Source organism: Rhagoletis zephyria, unplaced genomic scaffold, assembly GCF_001687245.7.
Source record: "Rhagoletis zephyria isolate East Lansing unplaced genomic scaffold, Rhagoletis_zephyria_1.1 Rzeph_scaffold_00070, whole genome shotgun sequence".
Classification (NCBI taxonomy): Eukaryota; Metazoa; Arthropoda; class Insecta; order Diptera; family Tephritidae; genus Rhagoletis; species Rhagoletis zephyria.
Window position 1 is genome coordinate 251,696 of NW_016157154.1, and position 23,040 is coordinate 274,735.

Genomic DNA, 23,040 nt, shown 5'->3' on the forward strand with positions numbered 1-23,040 from the left:
ATATAATATATATTATATATTATATATTATATATTATATATTATATATTATATATTTTATATTTTACATTATATATTATATATTATATATTATATATTACATATTATATATTATATATATAGATTTTGAAATTTAAAAAATGTTTTTTTAGTTTTAAATCTATTTCTTATCGGCTCTACAAAAAAGGGAGTTTTTATGATTTTTGCTTAATAGTTGGCTCACATATTCGGAGTATATTTTCCCACAATTAGGATCATCGATAATATCAGTTCAAAATTTGATGTTTGCCATCGATGTTTAAAATTTTCTAACATTGCCAAATTTACGATACATCGATATTACGTTTCAACGATGTTTTGCAGATCGACTTTAATGTGTCTCATACTTGCTTTGGATTTAACTGAACTATTAATTTGCTATAGGTGTTTGAGTGGTAATGAATTTGATTATTCATACTTTTGGGGAACAAAAAGAAATTTTAAATTTAGGTTTTAGCATTGAGAATGCTTGGGCGGATCCAGAAGTTTCTTTAGGGAGGAAAGATCATGTAGCTTTCATCGAAAATCATGAAAAAATATCATTTAATGTTTACTTAAAAAAAAAGCAAATTTAATTAGTTCATGTGTTTTATTTATATTAAGTAATGCAAACACCCGGCGTGCTTCGCCTTAAAAGTGTTTTTGTGTTCCTACCACCTCCCAAAGCTCTTATGGCCTCATTCATTAAAAAATAAAACTAATTTGAAAAGATTATGAAGTGAGATTTTCAAACAATTCAATGAAGCATTATTTACATTTTATAATTGTGGGTCTTCGTTAATATATTTTCGAAGGTATTAAAAAGTTGGTAAATTATCGACTTTCCTCTGAAAATTTAATTTATAATCTTATAACTCGAGTCTACATGCCGCGCACTTTCTTCAAAAATATTCAAATATCTTCTTCCATAAAAAGCGGAAATGCTTTACAAATAACACAGTATTAACCATGATATAAAAGTGTAAAGGTAAAACCGCTGAGAAGCAGCCTGAACATTTTTTAAGGCTGCTAACATAACAGAAAGAAGGTTTCGTGCGCAAGTCCACATAAGTGGGAAAAGCTTTTGACTGCTATTCACCTGGAAGTGCCAGAAGTGATTCTTGTGCACACGATTCAAATCGCAGCTCACAACGTCCGGATATTTACATCCACGTATCCTCTGGGTAGCGACTAAACACCAATTTGGGAGCGAGATAAAGTGAGAAAACGTAACACTTCGCATGCTGGGTTTGGGCCCCGCCCGTGCCTCGGCACGGCTGGTTGATGTCCTTGGGAAGACAAAGGCTGACATCATCGCCATGCAAGAAATGCGTGGATGGGGCATGCCTTGACGGAATAGAAGGACGAGGCGTCCAAGGATCTCTTCTATCAGCGCTTGGAGCGTACATATGGGCGCTGCCCCCGACGTGATATAAAAATCGTGCTTGGCGATTTCAATGCCAAGGTTGGCAAGAGATATTTGGCGCTACTGTCGGAAAATTCACGACGAAACATCCGAAAACGGACTGAGGCTGATCGACTTCGCCGCGGCCCAAAACATGGTATTATGTAGTACCAGGTTCCAGCATAAAAATATCCATCAACCTACATGGCTGTATCCAGACCAGGAAAACGAGGAACCAAATCGACATGGTTTTGATAAACGGAGGGCATGCTTTCAGTGCTTTAGAAGTACGTACACTCTGAGAGCCAAACATCGACTCGGACCAGTATCTTGTTGCAGCAACAATGCAACGAAAGCTCAACGGCAATCACACCTTACGGCCAATTTGTTCGCGACTGGTTTAACCCACCTGCCCTCTGAAAGCACTCTTCAACAAACCGACAGACACAAGCAGTGAAACTACATTTTCCGCTTATTAAGAACTTCCGCCGAAGAAGTACTCGGATTTCATTGAGCCCGAAAGGACAACTAGTACGATGAAAAGTGTCAAGAAGCTGCAGAGAAAAAAGATCCCGCCTATGAAGAGGGAATCGAGACGTATCTGCTGCAATAAGGAGAGAGGCCGAAATACGTGAGTGCGAAGAGCTTTAGGTGCTGGCCGACAAGAAAAACGTCCGGAAATTTTACCAGAGAGTTAGACGACTTACGGAAGGTTTTAAGGCTAGGGTTCGCCTTGTAAGAACAACAATGACGACCTAGTAAGTGATGTCCAGAACATACTTAAATTATGGAGGGAACACTTTTTCACCCTACTGAGCGGTAAGAGCTCTGAAAGCTATGGAGAAGACGAACCCGACTCCCCGGACGGAGTCGATGTTCCACCACCTGACTATGACGAGGTACGAATAGCAATAATAATAATAATAGATTGGCGCTTACACATATGTTAGTGTTTGGCCGAGCTTCTCCTCCGATTTGTGGCGTGCGCCTTGATGTTGTCACACAAAGCGGAGGGACCTACAGTTTTACGCCGACTCCAAACGGCGATTGTATTTTTATGAGAAGCTGTTTTTCATGTACGAATAGCAATAGCGCGCTTAAAAACAACAAAGCGCTGGAGCTGACAGCCTGCCAGCTGAGCTATTCAAATACTGCGGCGAGGTGCATGCAGCAACTCTTATGTAGAATATGGTCAGATGAACCCATGCCCCAAAAATTTTACGAGAGAGCTAGGCGGCTTACGGAAGGACCTAGTGACCGATGTCCAAAACGTACCAAAATTATGGAGGCAATATTATTCCACCCTGTTGAATGACAGCAGCACTGAAAGTAGTAGAGAAGGCGAAACCGAGCCCTCAGTCGACGGCGAAGTGGTCGATGTCCCACTGCCTGACTATGTCTCGGTACGGATAGCAATTACGCGACTGAAGAACAATAACAAAACTGCTGGAGCTGTCAGCCTGCCAGTCGAGCTATTCGAGTACGGCGGCGAGGAGCTGATATAGGAGACTCGTAGCGAAGTATCAAGCTGGCATTTAAAGATTGGAAGTATCATAGGAAATTCGATTTTGGATACTCCGATTAAAAATTCTTGCTTATAACGCGAAAAATATATTTAAGATAGCAACCTCCGCGTGTATTTCTTCCATGAAAACAGCTTCTCATAAAAATACAATCGCCGTTCGGAGTCGGCGCGAAATTCTAGGTACCTCCCCTTGGTGTGAAAACATCAAGGCGCTCGCCAGAAATCGGAGGAAAAGCTCGGCCAAACACTAACATATGTGTAAGCGGCTATCTATTATTATTAATATAACTACATAGGTATCCCTTTATTAACTTTTATTCCCTTTTTCTACAAAGCATAATTTTGATCAAGAAGGTCATTATGAGAGAGATTTTCCATCGTCTCGGCTGACTACAATCACGAATAGTTGTAGTTCACTATTTCGCAAGATTGAAACAAATACTGTATTTCCTGCCTATTTTCACTTCATTTTTAATTATAATACTCCAAAGCGATTTTATAAACCAAATTGAATTTGGCTACAAAATTTCTTTGCTACTTTGAAAATTTTCAGTAAAATGGCAAAAAGAACAAGTACAAAAACCACAAGCATTTAGGTGGGAAATACCACATTTTCCTTACCATCCGCCGAAGGCTAACCTCACCATAAAAAAAAACCAACCACCCGATGGAACTTCATTAAAATCAGGCCTCGGATCTTTAGGCCCTAGCGACTTTACGAGGGTATAAATCTTTATGTTTCTGGGAAGTACATAGTTCTCCAAATGAATTACAGAGACCCAATGGTATTTAAAAGTATTAAATTTACATTAAAATTTAGCAATTCTAAAACATCGGAAACTATCGATATATCGATGTTTTACTAGCGTCTCAAGTAGCACACTGGTGTATAACTTGGAGTAAATTTGTGAATTTTGGTACAGTTCATCAAATTTATACCAAAATTCGTAAATTTACACCAATTTATACACTAGTGTGCTACTTGAGGTCGTGGTTCATTTATTCGATGTGTTAAAACATCGATATTATTCACTAAAATTTAAATAACAGCAGCAACTGGGGGTATGGCAAACCCTTTTTCACTGAGAGGCGAGCAAACTATAAAAAAATCATATCATTATTTTTAAACTCTGACATTAGTAATTATTAATACAGGGAAACCTCTCCTAACGGACACCTCTATTAGACGGACCTCTCCCTTGGGCGGACATTTTTTCCTATACCAAGTTTTAAGTATAAATTTCGGAACAGATTACTGTCTCTTAAACGGACACTCTCTTGGCCGGACGCGGACAGTTATTTTGCATAAAAGTTACACAAAAACCTCTAATGAGCGGACGCGACCTCTTATCAACGGAAATTAAGATTTCTTTTCAAAACAAATCAAACAAAAACCTCCGTTGAGCGGACGCGAACTCCTCATAGGCGGACTACTAAATAGAAAAGGGGGACTTCCCGCATAAAATGTGATTTTTATGCACTCATTAAGTTTGGTTTGCGCAGTGGTTTAGGTTCGTTATTTGAATTATCAGAAACCCTTGGAGAATCCAATTCCAATTCTGATGAATTTATAACAATAGATAATAATAAATACATGGACCGAAAATTTAGATTTCTGGTTGGATTTTGTTACTATTGATGAAAAAGGTACTGACACTGAAAAAAATTAAAAATAAAACTTACGTCAATCGACAAATTCTCAGTTTTTTATGTGATGAATCTATGGTTTTATGAACTTTATGGACTGAAATGTATTTTATTTATTTTTATTTTGTTATTAATTAATATGTACTTACGCACATAAATGAAATAAGCACTTTTGAAAAAATACAGGCACATTTTTGTTTCTATTTCTTATTTGAATAAAAGATATTGATATTACATGGTTCAAACAAAAATTNTCAGTTTTTTATGTGATGAATCTATGGTTTTATGAACTTTATGGACTGAAATGTATTTTATTTATTTTTATTTTGTTATTAATTAATATGTACTTACGCACATAAATGAAATAAGCACTTTTGAAAAAATACAGGCACATTTTTGTTTCTATTTCTTATTTGAATAAAAGATATTGATATTACATGGTTCAAACAAAAATTTGCATGTATTTTTTCAAAAGTGCTTATTTCATTTATGTGCGTAAGTACATATTAAGTAATAACAAAATAAAAATAAATATTATATTTCAGTCTATAAACTACATAAAACCATAGATTCATTACATAAAAAACTGGGAGATTGTCGATTGACGTAAGTTTTATTTTTAATTTTTTTCAGTGTCAGTACCTGTTTCCTCAATAGTTTTCATGTTTTTAGCAGTAAGAAAATCCAACCAGAAATCTAAATTTTCGATCCATGTATTTATTATATCTATTGTTATACAGTATATTTTTCTTTGCTGCCTTTGTGCTTAAGTGCACATTTAAGGTACCTACCCCAAAATGCGCATCAGCGGCATTATTTTTAATATTTATAAGGAAACTGCTCCGATACTTGCATTCAACATACCTGCACATTAGCGATACCTGCCTTAAAAATTTGCAACTATTATCAATTATCAAAGAAAGTATTACGTTTACCTGGCTCTACACTTACCCTAATTTTACAAGCTATTATTTATTTTGCTCATCTCGCAGAACAACGAAAACGGCAATTATTTTATGTAGTTATATAGATAATTAGATACCATTCGGAAAAAATTTCTCTTGCAGTAATTTCTACGTGGTAAGTGCNAGTGCTTTTTTCGGTTAAGCGCACAAGTTTTTCGTGCAAAGAAGGATGGATTCCCAAGGGTTTCTGATAATTCAAATAACGAACCTAATCCACTGCCCAAACCAAACTAAATGTGTCCATAAAAATCACATTTTATGCGGGAAGTCCCCCTTTTCCATTTAGTAGTCCGCCTATGAGGAGTTCGCATCCGCTCAACGGAGGTTTTTAATTGATTTGTTATGAAAAGAAATCTTAATGTTGATAAGAGGTTCGCGGCCGCTCGATAGAGGTTTTTGTGTCAATTTTATGTAAAATAACTGTCCGCGTCCGGCCAAGAGAGTGTCCGCTTAAGAGAAAGTAATTTGTTCCGAAATTTATACTTAAAACTTGGTATAGGAAAAAATGTCCGCCCAAGGGAGATGTCCGTCTAATAGAGGTGTCCGTTAGGAGAGGTTATCAGTTTGTCGCAATATATATATTCTTTTTTATGTATGTTACCGCATAACTTTGGACCACGTCAACCGATTTTGATAATTCTTTGTGCATCGGAAAGGTAGTATCTCAGAGGTGGTCCCGTACTAATCTGATAATGGATCATCGAATATGTATATATATATATATATATATACTTGTTATATTTAAATTTAAAAATCATACGTGGCACCTCTAGTCACATGGAGACGGTGGCTATAATAGCTATGAAACCAAAACTATATTGGTATATGTATATGAATGTACTTATGCATGTAAATATGTATGTATTCGATGTATTGAAACTAGAATGGGCAAAATACGTGATTTTCTACGTGACACGTCGTGTCACACTTTTTCACGCGTAAGCATGAGTGGCTTTCAGTGAAAAATCACGTAATATTCGTGATCGTGCGTGACTGAAATTTTTACGGGCGTGAGTGTGCGTGAGTTAGATTTCCGTCAATTACGTAATTTTTACATATGTATGTACAGTGGCGGTCAAAAATGGATGAATTGTGTTCAGTTTTTAATATTTACAGTATTTTTCAAGCTATAATTTTTAGAATTTCTGGCCCCTTTCAAGATGTGTTTTGAAAATAAGAGCCCGGATTTAAATCCAACCGTCCATGAGTACGATCTGTGGTACAAAAAACTACAAAAGCATTGTTAGGCGAATGCATCTGATTCTGAAGTCATTATCGATTTTTGAAGAAAAACACAGCTGTTGCTTTAAATAAAAGATTCCAACCACGTTCAGTCCAATTTCTGAGATTGGTTTTAAATCCTCCGTTTAAAAAGTTACAGTTTTTATCTGCAGAACAGCGCGAACATATAATAGGAACAGTAAAGGCAGTGCTTGAAGATAACTTAGGTAGAAATATATGAATCTGCAGAAACAGATTCGAAAAAGTAAATACGGGAATACAGATTTATTTGAAAAAATCAGAAAACAAAAGTTGTGACGATGTTTTATAATTTTGGGAGAAAGCCAAAGATTTACNATCAGTTTGTCGCAATATATATATTCTTTTTTATGTATGTTACCGCATAACTTTGGACCACGTCAACCGATTTTGATAATTCTTTGTGCATCGGAAAGGTAGTATCTCAGAGGTGGTCCCGTACTAATCTGATAATGGATCATCGAATATGTATATATATATATATATATACTTGTTATATTTAAATTTAAAAATCATACGTGGCACCTCTAGTCACATGGAGACGGTGGCTATAATAGCTATGAAACCAAAACTATATTGGTATATGTATATGAATGTACTTATGCATGTAAATATGTATGTATTCGATGTATTGAAACTAGAATGGGCAAAATACGTGATTTTCTACGTGACACGTCGTGTCACACTTTTTCACGCGTAAGCATGAGTGGCTTTCAGTGAAAAATCACGTAATATTCGTGATCGTGCGTGACTGAAATTTTTACGGGCGTGAGTGTGCGTGAGTTAGATTTCCGTCAATTACGTAATTTTTACATATGTATGTACAGTGGCGGTCAAAAATGGATGAATTGTGTTCAGTTTTTAATATTTACAGTATTTTTCAAGCTATAATTTTTAGAATTTCTGGCCCCTTTCAAGATGTGTTTTGAAAATAAGAGCCCGGATTTAAATCCAACCGTCCATGAGTACGATCTGTGGTACAAAAAACTACAAAAGCATTGTTAGGCGAATGCATCTGATTCTGAAGTCATTATCGATTTTTGAAGAAAAACACAGCTGTTGCTTTAAATAAAAGATTCCAACCACGTTCAGTCCAATTTCTGAGATTGGTTTTAAATCCTCCGTTTAAAAAGTTACAGTTTTTATCTGCAGAACAGCGCGAACATATAATAGGAACAGTAAAGGCAGTGCTTGAAGATAACTTAGGTAGAAATATATGAATCTGCAGAAACAGATTCGAAAAAGTAAATACGGGAATACAGATTTATTTGAAAAAATCAGAAAACAAAAGTTGTGACGATGTTTTATAATTTTGGGAGAAAGCCAAAGATTTACCACTTCTTAGAAGTATTTCAAGGCAAATTTTAAACATACCAGCTAGCTCAGCAACTAGTGAAAGAGTTTTTTCTGTGTCAGGCAGAATTCTGGAGGAATGAATATTGATACCAATTCTTTTTTATACTCGTATAAGATACATAAGTATATCTGAAATTTGTTAAAATAATAATAGTGCCTTCAGCCCTTGTTAAGCGTTTGGCCAAGCTTTTGTAATAATTAGAGTGAGTTTTTATATGCAAAATACGGAGCCTAGAAAGATATACCACATAACTATAAGCAAAGTGTATAAATTTGTATAAACAAAATGTATACAAATTTATACTCGCTCATGTAATAATACTTGTGTGATAAAAGCCTATTTATATGAAATGCTATTTATATAAATAAAGTTTCAATTTACAAAAAAATGTCCTTGAGAAACCGTTCGTGAGCGTGCGTGATTGAAAAAATAGGCGTCTTGAGCGTGCGTGAACGTGATTGAAAAAATATAGCAGGACGTGTGTGTGCATGATTTACAAAACCATCAACGTGAGCGTGCGTGAACGTGAGCCAAAATTACTCACGCGCCCATCTCTAATTGAAACATCGATATTACTCACTAAGGGCATCTCTGGGTAACACTAAATCCCCGGTTAAACATCGTTATCGACGTTCTGACTCCATGCATATAACAGGGAGTCAATAATAATAACTAGCCGCAACTGGGGGTTTGGCAAACTCTTTTTAACTGAGGTGCGAGCAAACTATAAAAAATACATGAAAAGTCAATAAACAAATCCCTATCTTCTTCTGCCCAGAAAAAAATCTGGAATCACTTTTAGTGGTAATGTGTTCTAAATAACTTTGCTATAGAGTGTCGTGTACAATTTCCCTTCTTTTAGGTGTTCTTGATAGTGCATAGTAGAACGCGAGTTCATATAAGACATTGGGCCTCATGTATAAAAAGTTATTTGGAATGTATTCTGCAATGCCTCGAAGTCCACGTGAAACATATCGCTAGCTTAGAGTGAAAAGATGCTAAGTCCACTTCTTATGAAAACTCATATTTTGATACAGGAGGCTAGAGAAATTAAAAATGTATCGTTTCGAAATGATGACAGTCCTTGTTTTTTGTTTTCTCGCTAATATTCAATGAAAGGATATTTGACTAAGTCCAATAGAAGCTCCGAAAATTCGACAAGGCCAAAATAGTACGAAATCTTTTGATAAAGATCGAACCCCCTGATTCGTATGGAGTTTAGCTTTGCTTTAAACAGGCAAAATGTTGTATTCAAAGTTTTACGAAATACTTAAAGAAAATGGCTATAAGAAGTTTTTTCTTCTACTGTAAAATTTTTAAATTGTGACTTAGCAACTTTTCACTCTAAGCCAGCGATATGTACTTACTTTTACAGTTTAATTCGGGCAAAAATTTTGGAGCGCAGATTCCCCAGTAGATATTTGACTACAAATATTTTTGAGTTATCCTTTTAACTTTTAGTTTTATGGTAAGAAAAATGGTTGGAACTTCGCAACAGAATATAACGGATATAAATACATGCAGTTAGAAAAAAGTCTGTTTAATATATTTCTCTCAACAGAGGATTTGGTAACTGTAAGCAAATCGTGGAACTATAACCAAATCACGTGTTGAGAGAAACATTTTTGGTTTGGTTACTTACAAGCAGTCTTCTCTAGTCATTTTTGATCCATCTGTACAGGAACTGAATTTACCCTAAAAATTTTTTGGAAATAGTAAAAATATTAATCATTTGATAAATAATAGTACATATACGGGATCTTTAATGAGTTGCATAAGTAAACCTTTCGAATTACACAGAAACAAAGCAATTTAAGCATTAACTAAGCAAGTTGACAACCATACAAAATTTTTAATGAAATTATCGTCTCGTTAAAATTCGCAACTTTGAAAGTTTTCTGTACACCATATGAGTAGTTGCAAACGATTATGCTTGGTGAGGGTTTTCTTGCTTTTTGGTTTATGACAGATTGCGAGCTATTATTCAAAAGAATTTTATGTAGGTAGATGGAAATATAATGCCAACGCCTTTTACATGCATCAAATGTTAATGTTATTTACCAATTCATTTTCGAAAATCTCCACTTTCTTTTCATATTTTCTATGCTTTAAACTGTAACTCTATTATTCGATTTAGTAACATTACCTAATTATTTAATATCCCTATTTCCAGTCAGAAGAATATGCACGATTTGATGGTTAGTTGTTGAGACGTACTGTGCGAACTCCAATATACCTGAAAAGTGATGTTATTTTTCTAATAGGTCTTGTCGAATAAAACGAGAATCGAAATATGACACTTGCCAAGCACTCCAAAATCTTGACTCACGGTTGAAAACCCGATTTTGCGTAACTTCACGCACTAAAAGCCTGTATTACGATTCTTGTTTACTCGACAAGCCCTGCGAGAAACATCACTTCCCAAATATTTTTATTTCATTCTCTTTTGTAGCACTTTGTTATTTAATTTCAAGAACCAAATATATATTTTTTCTCGTAGCCGTCGGAGAATCTTCCCCTTACTCCCATTTTGAAGAATGATTTTACGATTGCACTAGTTTGGTCACCCGCTAAATGGCGTTCTAGCACAAGCTCACGTTTTGCGTCCATTTCTCTCAAAATTTAATCTACCACTGCAGCATCCTATAAATCATGACATTACAAAAAAATCATAATGGAACTTATAAAATTGTAGACACTGAGGAATTTTGTAGGCAGTACAGGCATATCTTCGTATCTGCCGCACTCGGGGCTCCTTATCCAGGGGTAATAATGTTTAAACGTTTTTCAGTTATTTTTTTTCACAAATGTCTTAAGATTCGTTCAGAGCTCGATTTATTGTTCGGTGGAGTAGGCTGTGTGTAATTCTTTCTGATTTCTGTAATACAGTTTTCAATGAGTTAGTTGAAATTTAAAAAATTCTACGTCCATGGCAGATTTACCGCTTTTGTTCGATAACCTTTGCACTACTTTTGCCAATTGCGTCCAACTTCGAATTATTTCGCGAATTTCGATGTTATCATTGCGAAATGCTAAACTTTAACCTTTCGGATGTCTGTTCCTTACCTGTCGAGTTACATTATCAATTAAACTAAGGAGATGTTAATAATTAATCGTTGTCTATAAATCAGCTTGCTTAACAAACTTGATACGCGCGCCTAAATAGTGCGTCCATAGTTATGCACAAGTAAAAGACAATATTTTTGATTGAAGTTTCTTAATCAAAGGGACCGTTAGCCCGGTAGAGTGATTTAGTGTTTCGGAGTAACTGAATCAAAATTTCTAATTTCAAAGATATATATTGCACCGGGTACTCCGTTTAACGGACCTAGAGGTATTTAAAATTTTGTAAGTTGCTTGGTTTGCTAAGTCTATGAGTCAGACAATCGATTTTATGGTTAACAGTTTTTCCTTTCGTGGATAAAAGAGAGCTATCCTTGAATTATTCAAGCGACCTCATCAAGAACAGTCACCCCAACAAGGTTTATTCCAATAATTCCAGGAGTTAGGTACTAACCAATACCAATAGTATTAAATAGTGAAATTAATATGTTATGTTAAGGCCTATTCAAGTTATTCAAAAAATATGCACATTTTTCGTATGGTTTGATTAAAAGCCGCATAAAAACTAGGGTAGCCTAGTCAAATTCTTCATTTTATTCACTTTTCTTTAAAATCAAGCATTCTTCAAAATGCCTCTAAAACAAAGCATCTCTGATGACTATAAGTAAATATACACATACATGGGGCTGGTTCTTGAAGAAAAATAATGTGCCTATTGAAATGTATGTATGTAACTCGATTTTTTATTATTTTGGATTACTTATGGAAGTTAATGAACAATATGAATCGTGCGTAGGTTAGATTTACACACAAACAAGTGAAGTATAAGTTCGAATGAAACCGAACTTTATATACCCGGCGCACGTATTAAATATCGTTTTTTCACCTTTTAGTAAACTGCATGATAAGGAAGAGTATTTATCTCGATGTAAAACAGTTTTAATAATATGCTATGATATATTGAAATAATTTAGTTATCGATATATACTTATGTAGTCATAAGTGGATGGTGCCACGCCCATTTAACAAAAATCAATAATCTTGTGTCTTATTAAAAGATTGTTGTATGTTGGCATCTTTAGTTATTGAAAGATCGGAGTTTTCGTATTTCTGAAATTTACCGTTATATGGTAAGTGGCAGTAATTTAAGTCCGATTTAAAAAATTTTCAATATATTACTTTTTCGCGCCAAGGTTGCTAAATGTGCCGATTTTGGTAGAAATTGATAAATCGGATACCGAGATACACCTTTGTAGGCGTAAGTGGGCGGTGCCACGCCCACAGTTTATGCTAAGAGGTCATTGCATATATCGATTTTGAGTAAATTAGCTTAAATAGTTACTAATTTATCGCAGTTTTCGAATATCTGTAATTTACCGTTATATGGGAAGTGGGCGTGGTTCTTGTCTGATTTAAAAAATTTTCAACGGGTTTCTTCTTTTACGCCAAAATTCTACTCCAAATACCAAGTTTCAACAATTTGGATCATGTATTTGCGGAAATATCTTAGTTTTTGCATATTTCGAAAAACCCGTTATATGGGAGGTGGGCGTGGTTATTGGCCGATTTTACCCATTTTCAATCCCAACCCACCTTCGATAAAGGGCAGCTGACTTACCAAATTTCGTTGACATATCTCAATTTTTGCTCGAGTTGTGCACAAGTGCGCTCGGGTATAAAAAAAAACAATATATACATTCGCGAAACTAGGGACCAAAGTAATAAAACGTCGCTTTAGTTTTTCTCCCTGGCGCACAGTGGTCGGAGAAGCCATGTTTTACGCAAAAAATTGGAAAGCGATTATAATAAAACTGCGGGATCCTAGGATTGTTGTAATGCTAAATCCGAATATGCCATAAAATTTACAGTTTGACAGTTGAGAGCTGTCAAATCAACTGCCGATTCCTCTAAAATCAAGAAAATCTTTTTGAAAATACCGCTGATTACGTTTTTGACATGCTGATCACGAATTTCATGTCAAATTAAAACCTTGACAATTGACTGCTGTCAAATGGACTGTGAATTTTTCTAAAAATAAGACAATATTTTTTAAAATGCCACTGATTAGGTTTTTAGGCATGCTGATCATGAATTTGCTGTTAAATTAAAATTCTGAAAGTTGACAGCTGTCAAATGGACTGTGATTTTTTCTAAAAATAAGACAATATTTTATAAAATGCCACTGGTTAAATTTTTAGACATGCTGATCACGAATTGTGTGTGAAATTAAAACTCTGACAGTTGACAGCTGTCGAATGAACTATGAATTTTTCTAAAAATCTTTATCTTTATCAAAATGCCACTGAATAGGTTTTTAGACATGCTAATCACGAATTGCGTATCAAATTAAAACCTTAAGAATTGTCGAAGGGGCTGTCAATTTCTTTATAAATAAGGACAATTTCCCACGAATTAAACGTACTATGTTTCAAGGCTCACTGATCTCTAGTTATGTATCACATTCAAACTTTTTCGGTTGACAACTGTCAAGTCAACTGTCATTTTCAATTGAGTAATACAAAATGTTTGTTAAGCAAATCTAAAATGAATTTGTGATCAAATTATCAAATAGAGACAGTAATTATATTTCTAAATTAGGGATAGTTGGGACCGCCTGCTATAGCACAGTCCAAACAGTTTGATCTAGGCCCCAACAGTTTTTTTTAAAGATTTTTTTTATTTTTTCCGAAACTCGTCATTTCCAAAACTTCAGTTTTCTCATTTTTAAATAAAGTTCTTCAGGTATGAATTTTTAGAAATTTCGGACGCCATGTTGGATTTGCATTTTGAATTTTCGAAAACTAGTTTAAAATTTGTAATGAGCGAACTTAAGAACCTCTAAACACCAAATTTCATGAAAATTCAGTAATTTTTTAATTCTTGGAAGCCATATTAGATTCGTTATTGGATTTTTGAAAACTTACTTCAGCTTTGTTAAGACACATCTTATAAATGATATGATGCTAAATATAAAATAAATTACTTTAATTTTTAATATTTTAATACACTTTATGTTATTTGGAAATAAAAATGGCCGCCACTTTTCATAGATCCTTAAAGAGGCCTTTGCATTGGTTTTTGCTAAAGGAATGAAGATCCTACTCGGCCCTACAAATTGGTTAAACCTTTTTGAAGAAAATATTTATTGAAAAATAAGCCGTGTTATTAAGGTGTTGATAATTTAGCAACCGAAATTTATTATGTATTACATATTTCATATGAAACCATTATTTTCCATGTTTAAGAAGTAAGACCAAAGCAGCAATTACTGTTAAAATTGAAGTTTCCATATAAAAATTGTTAAGACATTTATCAACTCATAACTGTTAGAACGTGCCATTATAGAATCCGTTGAATTAAGTGGATTCAACGGCTTTCTCAACAGATATTATTGAAAGTACTAATCAGTTTTGAGTTCTTTGGACATTTCTGAATAAGGATAGCTTTATTCCGGTTAATTTATCACAGTGTTAAATATGCCCTTTTCGCGTAAAACATGGTTTCTCCAACCACTGTGTGGCGTCAGGATTTTTTTAAAAGAACTTTGAAATTTGAAATAGAAGATTAATTTTAAATTTTCTTTATAAAATTTAGTGCAATGTAGAATAACTATAAGGGAATCAAATAAAAGAGAAAATTCTGTTGAATAAAAAAAAAAAATATAATTTGGTGCATTAGGACGAATAGGTATTGAATATGTCCTTTTAAAATTTTATTCTTCAATATCCTCGAAAATTTTCAAAATTTATTTTTGAAAAAAGTATATGTTAAATACTACTATACACACGATCACATCTTAGAATTCCGTCCATCCATTAAAAGGACATTTCCTATACCTATTAGTCCTTGTGAAAAAAAACTTTATTTTTTTATCTCTACAGAACTTTATCTTTCATTTGGTACCCATATTTTTACTCTACGTTGCATTGAATTTTTAAAATAATTTTTGGATCAATCACATCTAAAAAATCCTGACGTAAGAAAGGAAAACCAAACCCAAAACTGCGTCATTTTTTCTGTTTTCATAGCTTCGTAAGTATACTGACTATTTCGTGTGCTTTGGAATTTTTTGGGTTTTCTCCCACGATGATATACATGAAACTGTTTGCAAGCGAACTGTCTACTTATGTGAAATAAAAAAAAAAATATTTTTAGCAAGTTAAAATGCTAATAGCAGGAAGAGTTATAAGTTACATACATGTACTATGCATGTACATATCAACGTATGCATGTCCGTACCGATGTCTTTATGCATGCGTTTACAATTCTGTTCCAATAAACCAGTCATTATTTCTAAAGCGATAATTATTTAGAAGAAAATCGAGTGTTGTTTAAGGTCTAATTCCAGCTGGGGTGGTTTGTCTGTTTTTCGTCTTAGTATATGATGAAACAAAAACAAAACTAGTCGAAGTCTATTGGTTTACTATAAGTAGCACAAAACGTGTTTTTCTTGAAAATCCCGTAGTCCTGGGCTTGAATCGTTCACGGATCGAAAACCATACGAAAGAAAATTAAGTGATATGTCAGTCGTATCAACTGAAAGGGATAAAGAGTGCTTACACGTACATACATGTGTCGTAATCCGAAAATGTGATTTTACGTGACGAGTGAAGATTCGATCCCCGATAATAAAGTGCTTGCTAGCTATCTACTACAGATGCATTTAAACTGTTCAGCAGCTACCCAGCCAGCAAAAAATTCGAAAATCGCGAATTGTCCGTTCACCGATTCCATCTTCGGATACTTTGACGATCCGTTTTCCCACTAAAGTGTGCGGCAAAAAGGTACGTCCGGACAAGTACCGAAAATTGTTTTAGAAACGGATGCTTTATTTTGTCTGTTTTTCTGAAATTTGTCTGATTGAATTTTTCGTTCAACGCGCTTTCCTTCTGCACTTCACAGATAATTTTTATTGTTAAAAAAAAAGTAAAATTAAATTAAGGAAGCGCCTGACGGAATTCGAACACAGCACCTTCTGGAAGCTAACAAATAGCGGCACGCTCTCTGCACGCTCCGCCAATGCCGACTACGCATGCATGCTTTCAAATGTTTAGCTTGAACCAATCAAATACAATTATTGCTTTCAAATAATATCATCTTTTTCGAACGTTTTCCGGATGATAACTGTAGTCGTTTTCTATTCGTTTCTGAATACGAAAACCACCGTTGTTTTGTGGGCATTCTTCGATCCGCATATGAATGCAAATTGTAGTCGCTTTCTATTCGTTTCCGGATACGCAAAATTGTACTGGACTGCACTGGCGGCAAAATTTACGTTTCTCTGCTGGCTGAGTATGTAAGTACATATTTCTTGTAACTTACCAGCCAGCAGAGATACGTAAATTTTGCCGACAGTGCAGTCTCCTACAATTTTCCGTTACCCAGAAACGAAAAGAAAACGACTATAAGTTGTCATTCATTTTCCTATCCGGAAAACATTCGAAACATTCGAAAAAGATTATGTTATTTGAAAGCAATAATTGTATTTTATGTTTTCAAGGTGAACATTTAAAAGCATGCATACTAGGAATGTTAATCCCGGGATTCCGGGGATCCCGGCCTTTTTAAGGTCCCAAAAATCCCGGGATTCTTGGCAAACAATCCCGGGATTTTCGGGATTTGTAATTTGTACTGATGGCAATAATAGAAACTCCATTCCTTGACCAGTGTTGGCTTATTAATTTTTTTTTTAATAATTAATATGTTTTTATAAATTTCTAGCTCATTATACATTTAACACCGCGCGATAGTAAATTTTAAACACAAATATCAATATATTCGCGAAACCATGGGCCAAATATAGTAAAATAGCGTTTTTAATTTTTTACTCTGACGTCAGTAATTCAAAAATGAAAAATTCAGACAAATGTGCTTAGAGAAGACGTATGGGTATCAAATTAAGGCGGAAATCCTGTATAATTTAAACAGATTCAAGTTTTTGGTGCAGAAGGACTAGTAAGTAATTAAAATGTCCTTTTAAAATTATTTAAAATTTATCCTAGAAATTTCGCAATATTTGTTTTTGAAAAAATTATATGTTAGGGACTTATATAACCCGATAAAATCCTCGTATTTCGTCCTTCTAACTTTATCCGCTTAAAAAATTACCTATTCGTCCTTGTGAATCCAAAAAATTAAAATTTTTTTTAAATTCTAAAGAAATTTCCTCTTGCGCTTGGTACCCATATTTTTATTCTACGGGTACATTCCACTGAATTTTTTTTAACAATTTTTGGAATTAATCATATATTTAAAATTACAAAATCCTTTAAAATAATTCCTGACGTCAGAATGAAAAAATAATATAAAACGCCACTTCAAATAAAAAGTTGGTTTCAAACCCATTTATTTATTATTTATTTTATGGTAGGAGAGCTTCTCAAACAATATAGAAGCAATTTTTTCGATTTAAGTTGGTGAAAAGTAATGAATATCTAAATCCGGGGACTAATCCCGGGATTCCGGGATTGTGATAACGACGTCTCGAAAATCCCGGGATCGCAAAAAGCTGAAAGATTAACATCCCTAATGCATACGTAGTCGGCAGTGGTTGAGCGTAGAGAGGAGTGTGCCGCCACTAATTGTTAAATTCCAGAAGGTGCCGGGTGCGAATTCCGTCAGACGCTCCTTTAATTTTATTTTATTTTTTCTGGACCACGAAATAGCATATGTGAAGTGCAGAAGGAAAGCGTATTGAATGAAAAATTCAATCAGACAAATTTCAGAAAAATCAAAAAAGGCTTGGGTTCTTGTCTGTGCATACATTTCGGCCGCACACTTTAATGGGAAAACAGATCGTCAAAGTATCCGAAAATGGAATCGGTAAACGGACAAAAACCAGCACATTATACACTTTTTTCCTTTTTCGGGTCGATTTTCAGATTGTTTGCTGGCTCGTTTACTACTGCACTGCTGGCGTTTACACCTGAGTATATAGACACATGTAGGGTACATATTATATCCTATAAATAAGCGCTTTTTTACGCATTGTACAAGTGTACGTATCGCATACCTATGTAGATCTAAAGTGCGATCAACTAAAAAAAATAGGACTATTTTTATAATAAGGGTAATTACAATTCGGTGCATATTGTCTTGCATTAGCATATTTCGATACATTTGCAAATTCACAACAATAAAATGCAAACAGTTGCCATTGTGACAAGCACACCATTTTCAAATGCGCCGAAACGTGCTAATGCAAGATCATATCTACCGCATTGTGATTACTAGGGCTCGGAATCTCATGCAAATGTATGTTTTTATTAGGCATCTTCAAATGGAAATGATTAACATATCTTTACGAATCATACAATTTCCTTTAAAATGGCATTCAATCGTTAGTGCATATATTTGCATATTTTGCAGTAAATGCATGGGTTTGCATATTTTGCAAATAATGCCTGTTTTTTGCATATTTATTGAGCATATTTTACAATAAACGCATGTAGTAAAAAAATCTGTGTATAAAAAAACTGCCTATAATCTTTCCCAAATATTCATCAGAATATCTTCTCGGATAGTCAAGCGGCCATTTAGGCATGCTCTTCTATCCCTGTTAGGACTATAGCTGAGAGCTGGCCTATATCTCTAATCACTACGAAATTACCCCAATATAGGTCCCAGGACATAGGGACATTTACGGAAACGAGGCAGCGGACGAACTAGCAAGGTGCGGCTCCGCACTGAATGTGTCCCAATGTGATACCGAAATTTATTACTTGAAGGCTAAGAAGAGGCGGATCCGTAAAGGATGGTATAGTATCACCCACTTAAATCCAAAACTTTCCTAGGAATGAGCAAGGAAGATACCTACAAACATACTGCAGTGCACACAGGGCACTGGCCCGTTGGGATAGATTCCGAAAGGATTGGATTGCCCTTCAACAGGTTTTGTCGCAGTTGCGATGACCCTGGCGCAAAAGAGACAGTTCAACACTTCCTGTCCAACCCTCCCAAGGATGACGCTAAAGACACTCGGAATGTTTCAGAGTGCAGCTGCCTCTCTCTGTATGACGCGTCATGACGTACTGAAATTCATTAAAGCCGCCAAGTGGCTGTAGGTTGCACAAGTTGTGGAATCAATATGCCAAACTTGCTAATTGCTTGTCACCAGGGTAACCAACCATTCATCTGAATCACTATTAAACTGCCAATGTTTCCATTTACTCAAGATTGTAACTGTATGCTTGATTATAAACTAATTGTATACCTACATAAATACGTATTTTATTTTAAATTGAATTGTTTTCGTTATTTTGTTGTTAAAATGCATGTGTTATTTATTTTTGTGCCGGCAATAACATATTACACTGAGAAAAAGGATTAGTTTAGACAACTAAAGATATTAAGTGCCCTAATTTTGACAATATTTGGGAACTGTTACCAAGGATTGGGAACTATAACCATGGGTTGGTAACTATAACTAAATATATTAAAGCTTCTAATATTCATCTAGGTTGTAACAAATCGTTAATTTAGTTGAAGGGGTTTGTAAACACCAAAAAATATTTCTTTGAAGCATATTTCTACAAATTCCATTCAACTTAACTTATGGTTCATAAATGGATGTTATTAAGCTCTGCTAATGCAGATAAGCTTTCTTTCAACACATGGTTTAGTCATAGTTACCAAACCTCGATTTGGATTGAGAGCGGAACATATTCATGCTTGTGAGCCAACCCTAAAAGCTCAAACAGTCAATGACGTAGCGTAGACGTAGGTTGACGCAGACACGATCTATCTTATGGGATTCGCCTGTTAACGAAAAATCACCACCGCATGGCGTTGGCGTTGCCGTTACTTCTCTCTCCCTCTATCAACAGTAAATTTGATATGCCGCTACGTACGTCAACCTACGTTTTCGCTACGTGGTTGACTACCTGCGCTTTAAAGAATGCTGAGTGTTCTCTGAGCACATGTGTGTTTCACATACGAGAAGCGCCAGCTGAGTAATGCACACAGTCCCACTTATTGAATCGTTTGAATTGGCTAGTATGCCGACCATTCTCTGCACTAAAATTTGGAGACAGTCTGACAAAGCGCTAGTTCCGAACTACATATATCAGAACTATCTCTGAACCATTGCCAAACGGATGCAGAGCGGGACAGTTGAAACTTGCGGTGTAAATGTGCAAATGCTCACTACTCGTACAATACGAAAGTAGCTCAGCGAGAAGACCTCCGACACAAGCCTCTTTGGTCGCGAGATCAAATCGCTGTGGAGGCAGTTGTGAGTTTTCAAATTTAATGAATTTTAATTGTTCCGAGCGGCGCGTTTTTTTACTCATTTCCAGTAAAATCCAGTAAAAGTTTTTACGAATTTTCATGTTTTGGCGTTTTCGTGCCCAAAAACTTGCAAAGTAGGGGAAATTGAGAGAGCGAAAAATGACAGTTGAAGTTGCAAGTTTTTACTGGATAAATTTTTACTTGCAAGAATTTGCCAGTACGAAAAACAGCTGATCGCATGTTGCTGGATGAAATTTAAACTAATTAGGAAACTGTTTGTGGCTTTTTATTGTTGAATTTCACAAAATAAACCTATTAAAATACAAAATATATTGTTTTATTAGGAATTTGCTGCGAATAAACAATCAATTTATCAGCTGTTCATGAAACTTGCAAATTATTACTGGAAAAGTGTTCGCGTACTTTATTGCAAATTTTTTCTATGAGAGCGAATTCTAAGAAATAAAGTTACTGGAGAGTTGCTGGCAAGTTACTGGATAATTTGTAAAAAAACACAACTAATGTTTGTTTTTTGTTTTGTGATATAAAATATGTAACAAAAAGAAAAAAACGGAAAACGTTTTCTTATAAAAAAAAGTGTCCAAAACGGAGCCGGTTAAAAACTAGTTGCGTAGTAATGCACTGGGCGACAATTGCCACCGCCAATGACATCGCCGTGTAAAACTGGACAGTTGAAAGCATTGATTCAATGAATTAGACTCTTTTTCTGTTGCTTTTTTCCACTTTTGCTGTTAATTACAAAGTTTTTCATATAGCTGGGGAATGTAAACGATCAACGATAGAAATATTAGCTCTGATATGTTGATGAAATTTTTTTTAGCAGCAATGATTTCTCCCCGTCAATTTTACACTTTCTTAAGCGAAAAATAGAGATTTTAGCGACGCAAAACACGCTGGAATCGCAATTTTAGCTATATGAGCTGTCAAAAACAGTTCATTCACTTTGTACGATTCATTTTTGTTCATCACTAAAATCTGCCATAAATCAAAAATCAAGAGTCTAGGAGATGTTCTAAAAATTGCTAAAATTCATTTCGGCGATGGAGTTTTAGCGATAGGGAAAGTTGGAATCCGGCTGCTGGTGAACATAAGCATACATAGTAATGTGTGTAAGTATGTACTGATTTTTCGTTTCTGTTTTCTGCTCCCCACTACCAAGCAAGGTCGAAGAACATATCGGACACCTACATAGATCTAACTTAAAATTCAGATCGAAAAATATAAATGTTTGTGGATCGTACAGATTCAACGCAATTACTTCAAAAACAAATAGTAGTTAGTGTATATAATCATGAAGAAAAAAAAATTTTCATTCACTGAAGGTAAGTCCTATGCATTGATTTATGGAAAAAATTGTCCTAGGTTTGTTTTTTTTTAGTTGATCGCACTTTAGATCGAGGTGTGCAATATGTATGCATACAAGTGCCTATGTACTACATAACGCCGCCTGGATAAAAGCGCTACGATTTTTAGTTATAGATGCAGTTATTTATTTAAAAATAATATCTTTCGGTTGGTGTTAATGGTTTATGGATATCTCCTTTAAAAGGTGTTCGCACGGGGCGATTTTGCGTTCAACTTTTGCTTTCAACTCACGCAGGGTTGCACGAAAAAAAGTTGAATGGCTAAATGTTGGCTGGCGACCAACTTTGTTAAAAGCGATTAGTTGAAAGACCGTTCAACCAAAAGTAGAATGCAAAGTTTAACAATGCAAACGTCTTTTTATGGCGAATATTTTGATATTTTTTTATATTTTGATATTTTTAGCCATTCAATTTTTTTTTCGTGCAACCCTGCGTGAGTTGAACGCAAAAGTTGCCTGAAAAATCGCCTCGTGCGAAAGCCTTATTAGTTTCCGAGACATTGGGCACGTTCATAAGACGTAGCTGTTTAGCTCATCTGCTACGAAACTGTTGGCAACTGTTGAACCCAACAATTACGTCTTAGAAACGGCTTGATGAATATGCTGCCAAATGAACAGCTGATAAATGTAAACAAATGAAATTGCAATAACTAGAGATAGTTGCGCCGATAGTACTCACAATTCAACGCTGAGCTGCCGCCGTGTTGAAAAAATCGTTCAATGTTATAATGAATTAAACAATGTATAATTAACTACCAAACATCTTAAAAACATATATTTAGAAAAGAGGTATTATTATAAAATATTTTAGTTACTTTATCACATCAGTAATATAAAATAGAATAAAATTGTTTGCAACTGCCACCTAACAAAGCGGCGTTAAATTTAATATAAGCCGCGTAAGTCTTTTTGATCAGCTGTATAGCCTAAGCCCAACACGTTGAGTTTAGATAGCGTACAAATTTTCCGCTGGAAAAAATGGCGGAAAGTTGCCAACTGTTGAGCTGAGCGGAACTACTCAACTGTGCGTTTCTAATAGAGCTGGGATACTATCGATAGTACCGCCACTCGATAGTTTTCGAAACGATAGTTGAAAACATCGATAGTATCGATAGTACTATCTTCGTGAGAGGTATTGAATTGAAATGCTAAATTGCTTGAAAATTAAATATTTAATAAATTTATAAAA

At 34.9% G+C, this 23,040-nt stretch overlaps 1 protein-coding gene across 1 annotated transcript in view; it reads right to left on the minus strand.

Annotated features, from left to right (window-relative positions):
• Positions 1 to 23,040, minus strand: part of Ca-alpha1D (Ca[2+]-channel protein alpha[[1]] subunit D) — a 435,534-nt gene that overhangs the window by 188,794 nt on the left and 223,700 nt on the right. Inside the window, exon 15 of the mRNA XM_017627184.1 lies at positions 9,819 to 9,871. Within this exon, the coding sequence (XP_017482673.1) occupies positions 9,819 to 9,871 (53 nt within the window). The remainder of the gene's footprint in view (positions 1 to 9,818; positions 9,872 to 23,040) is intronic.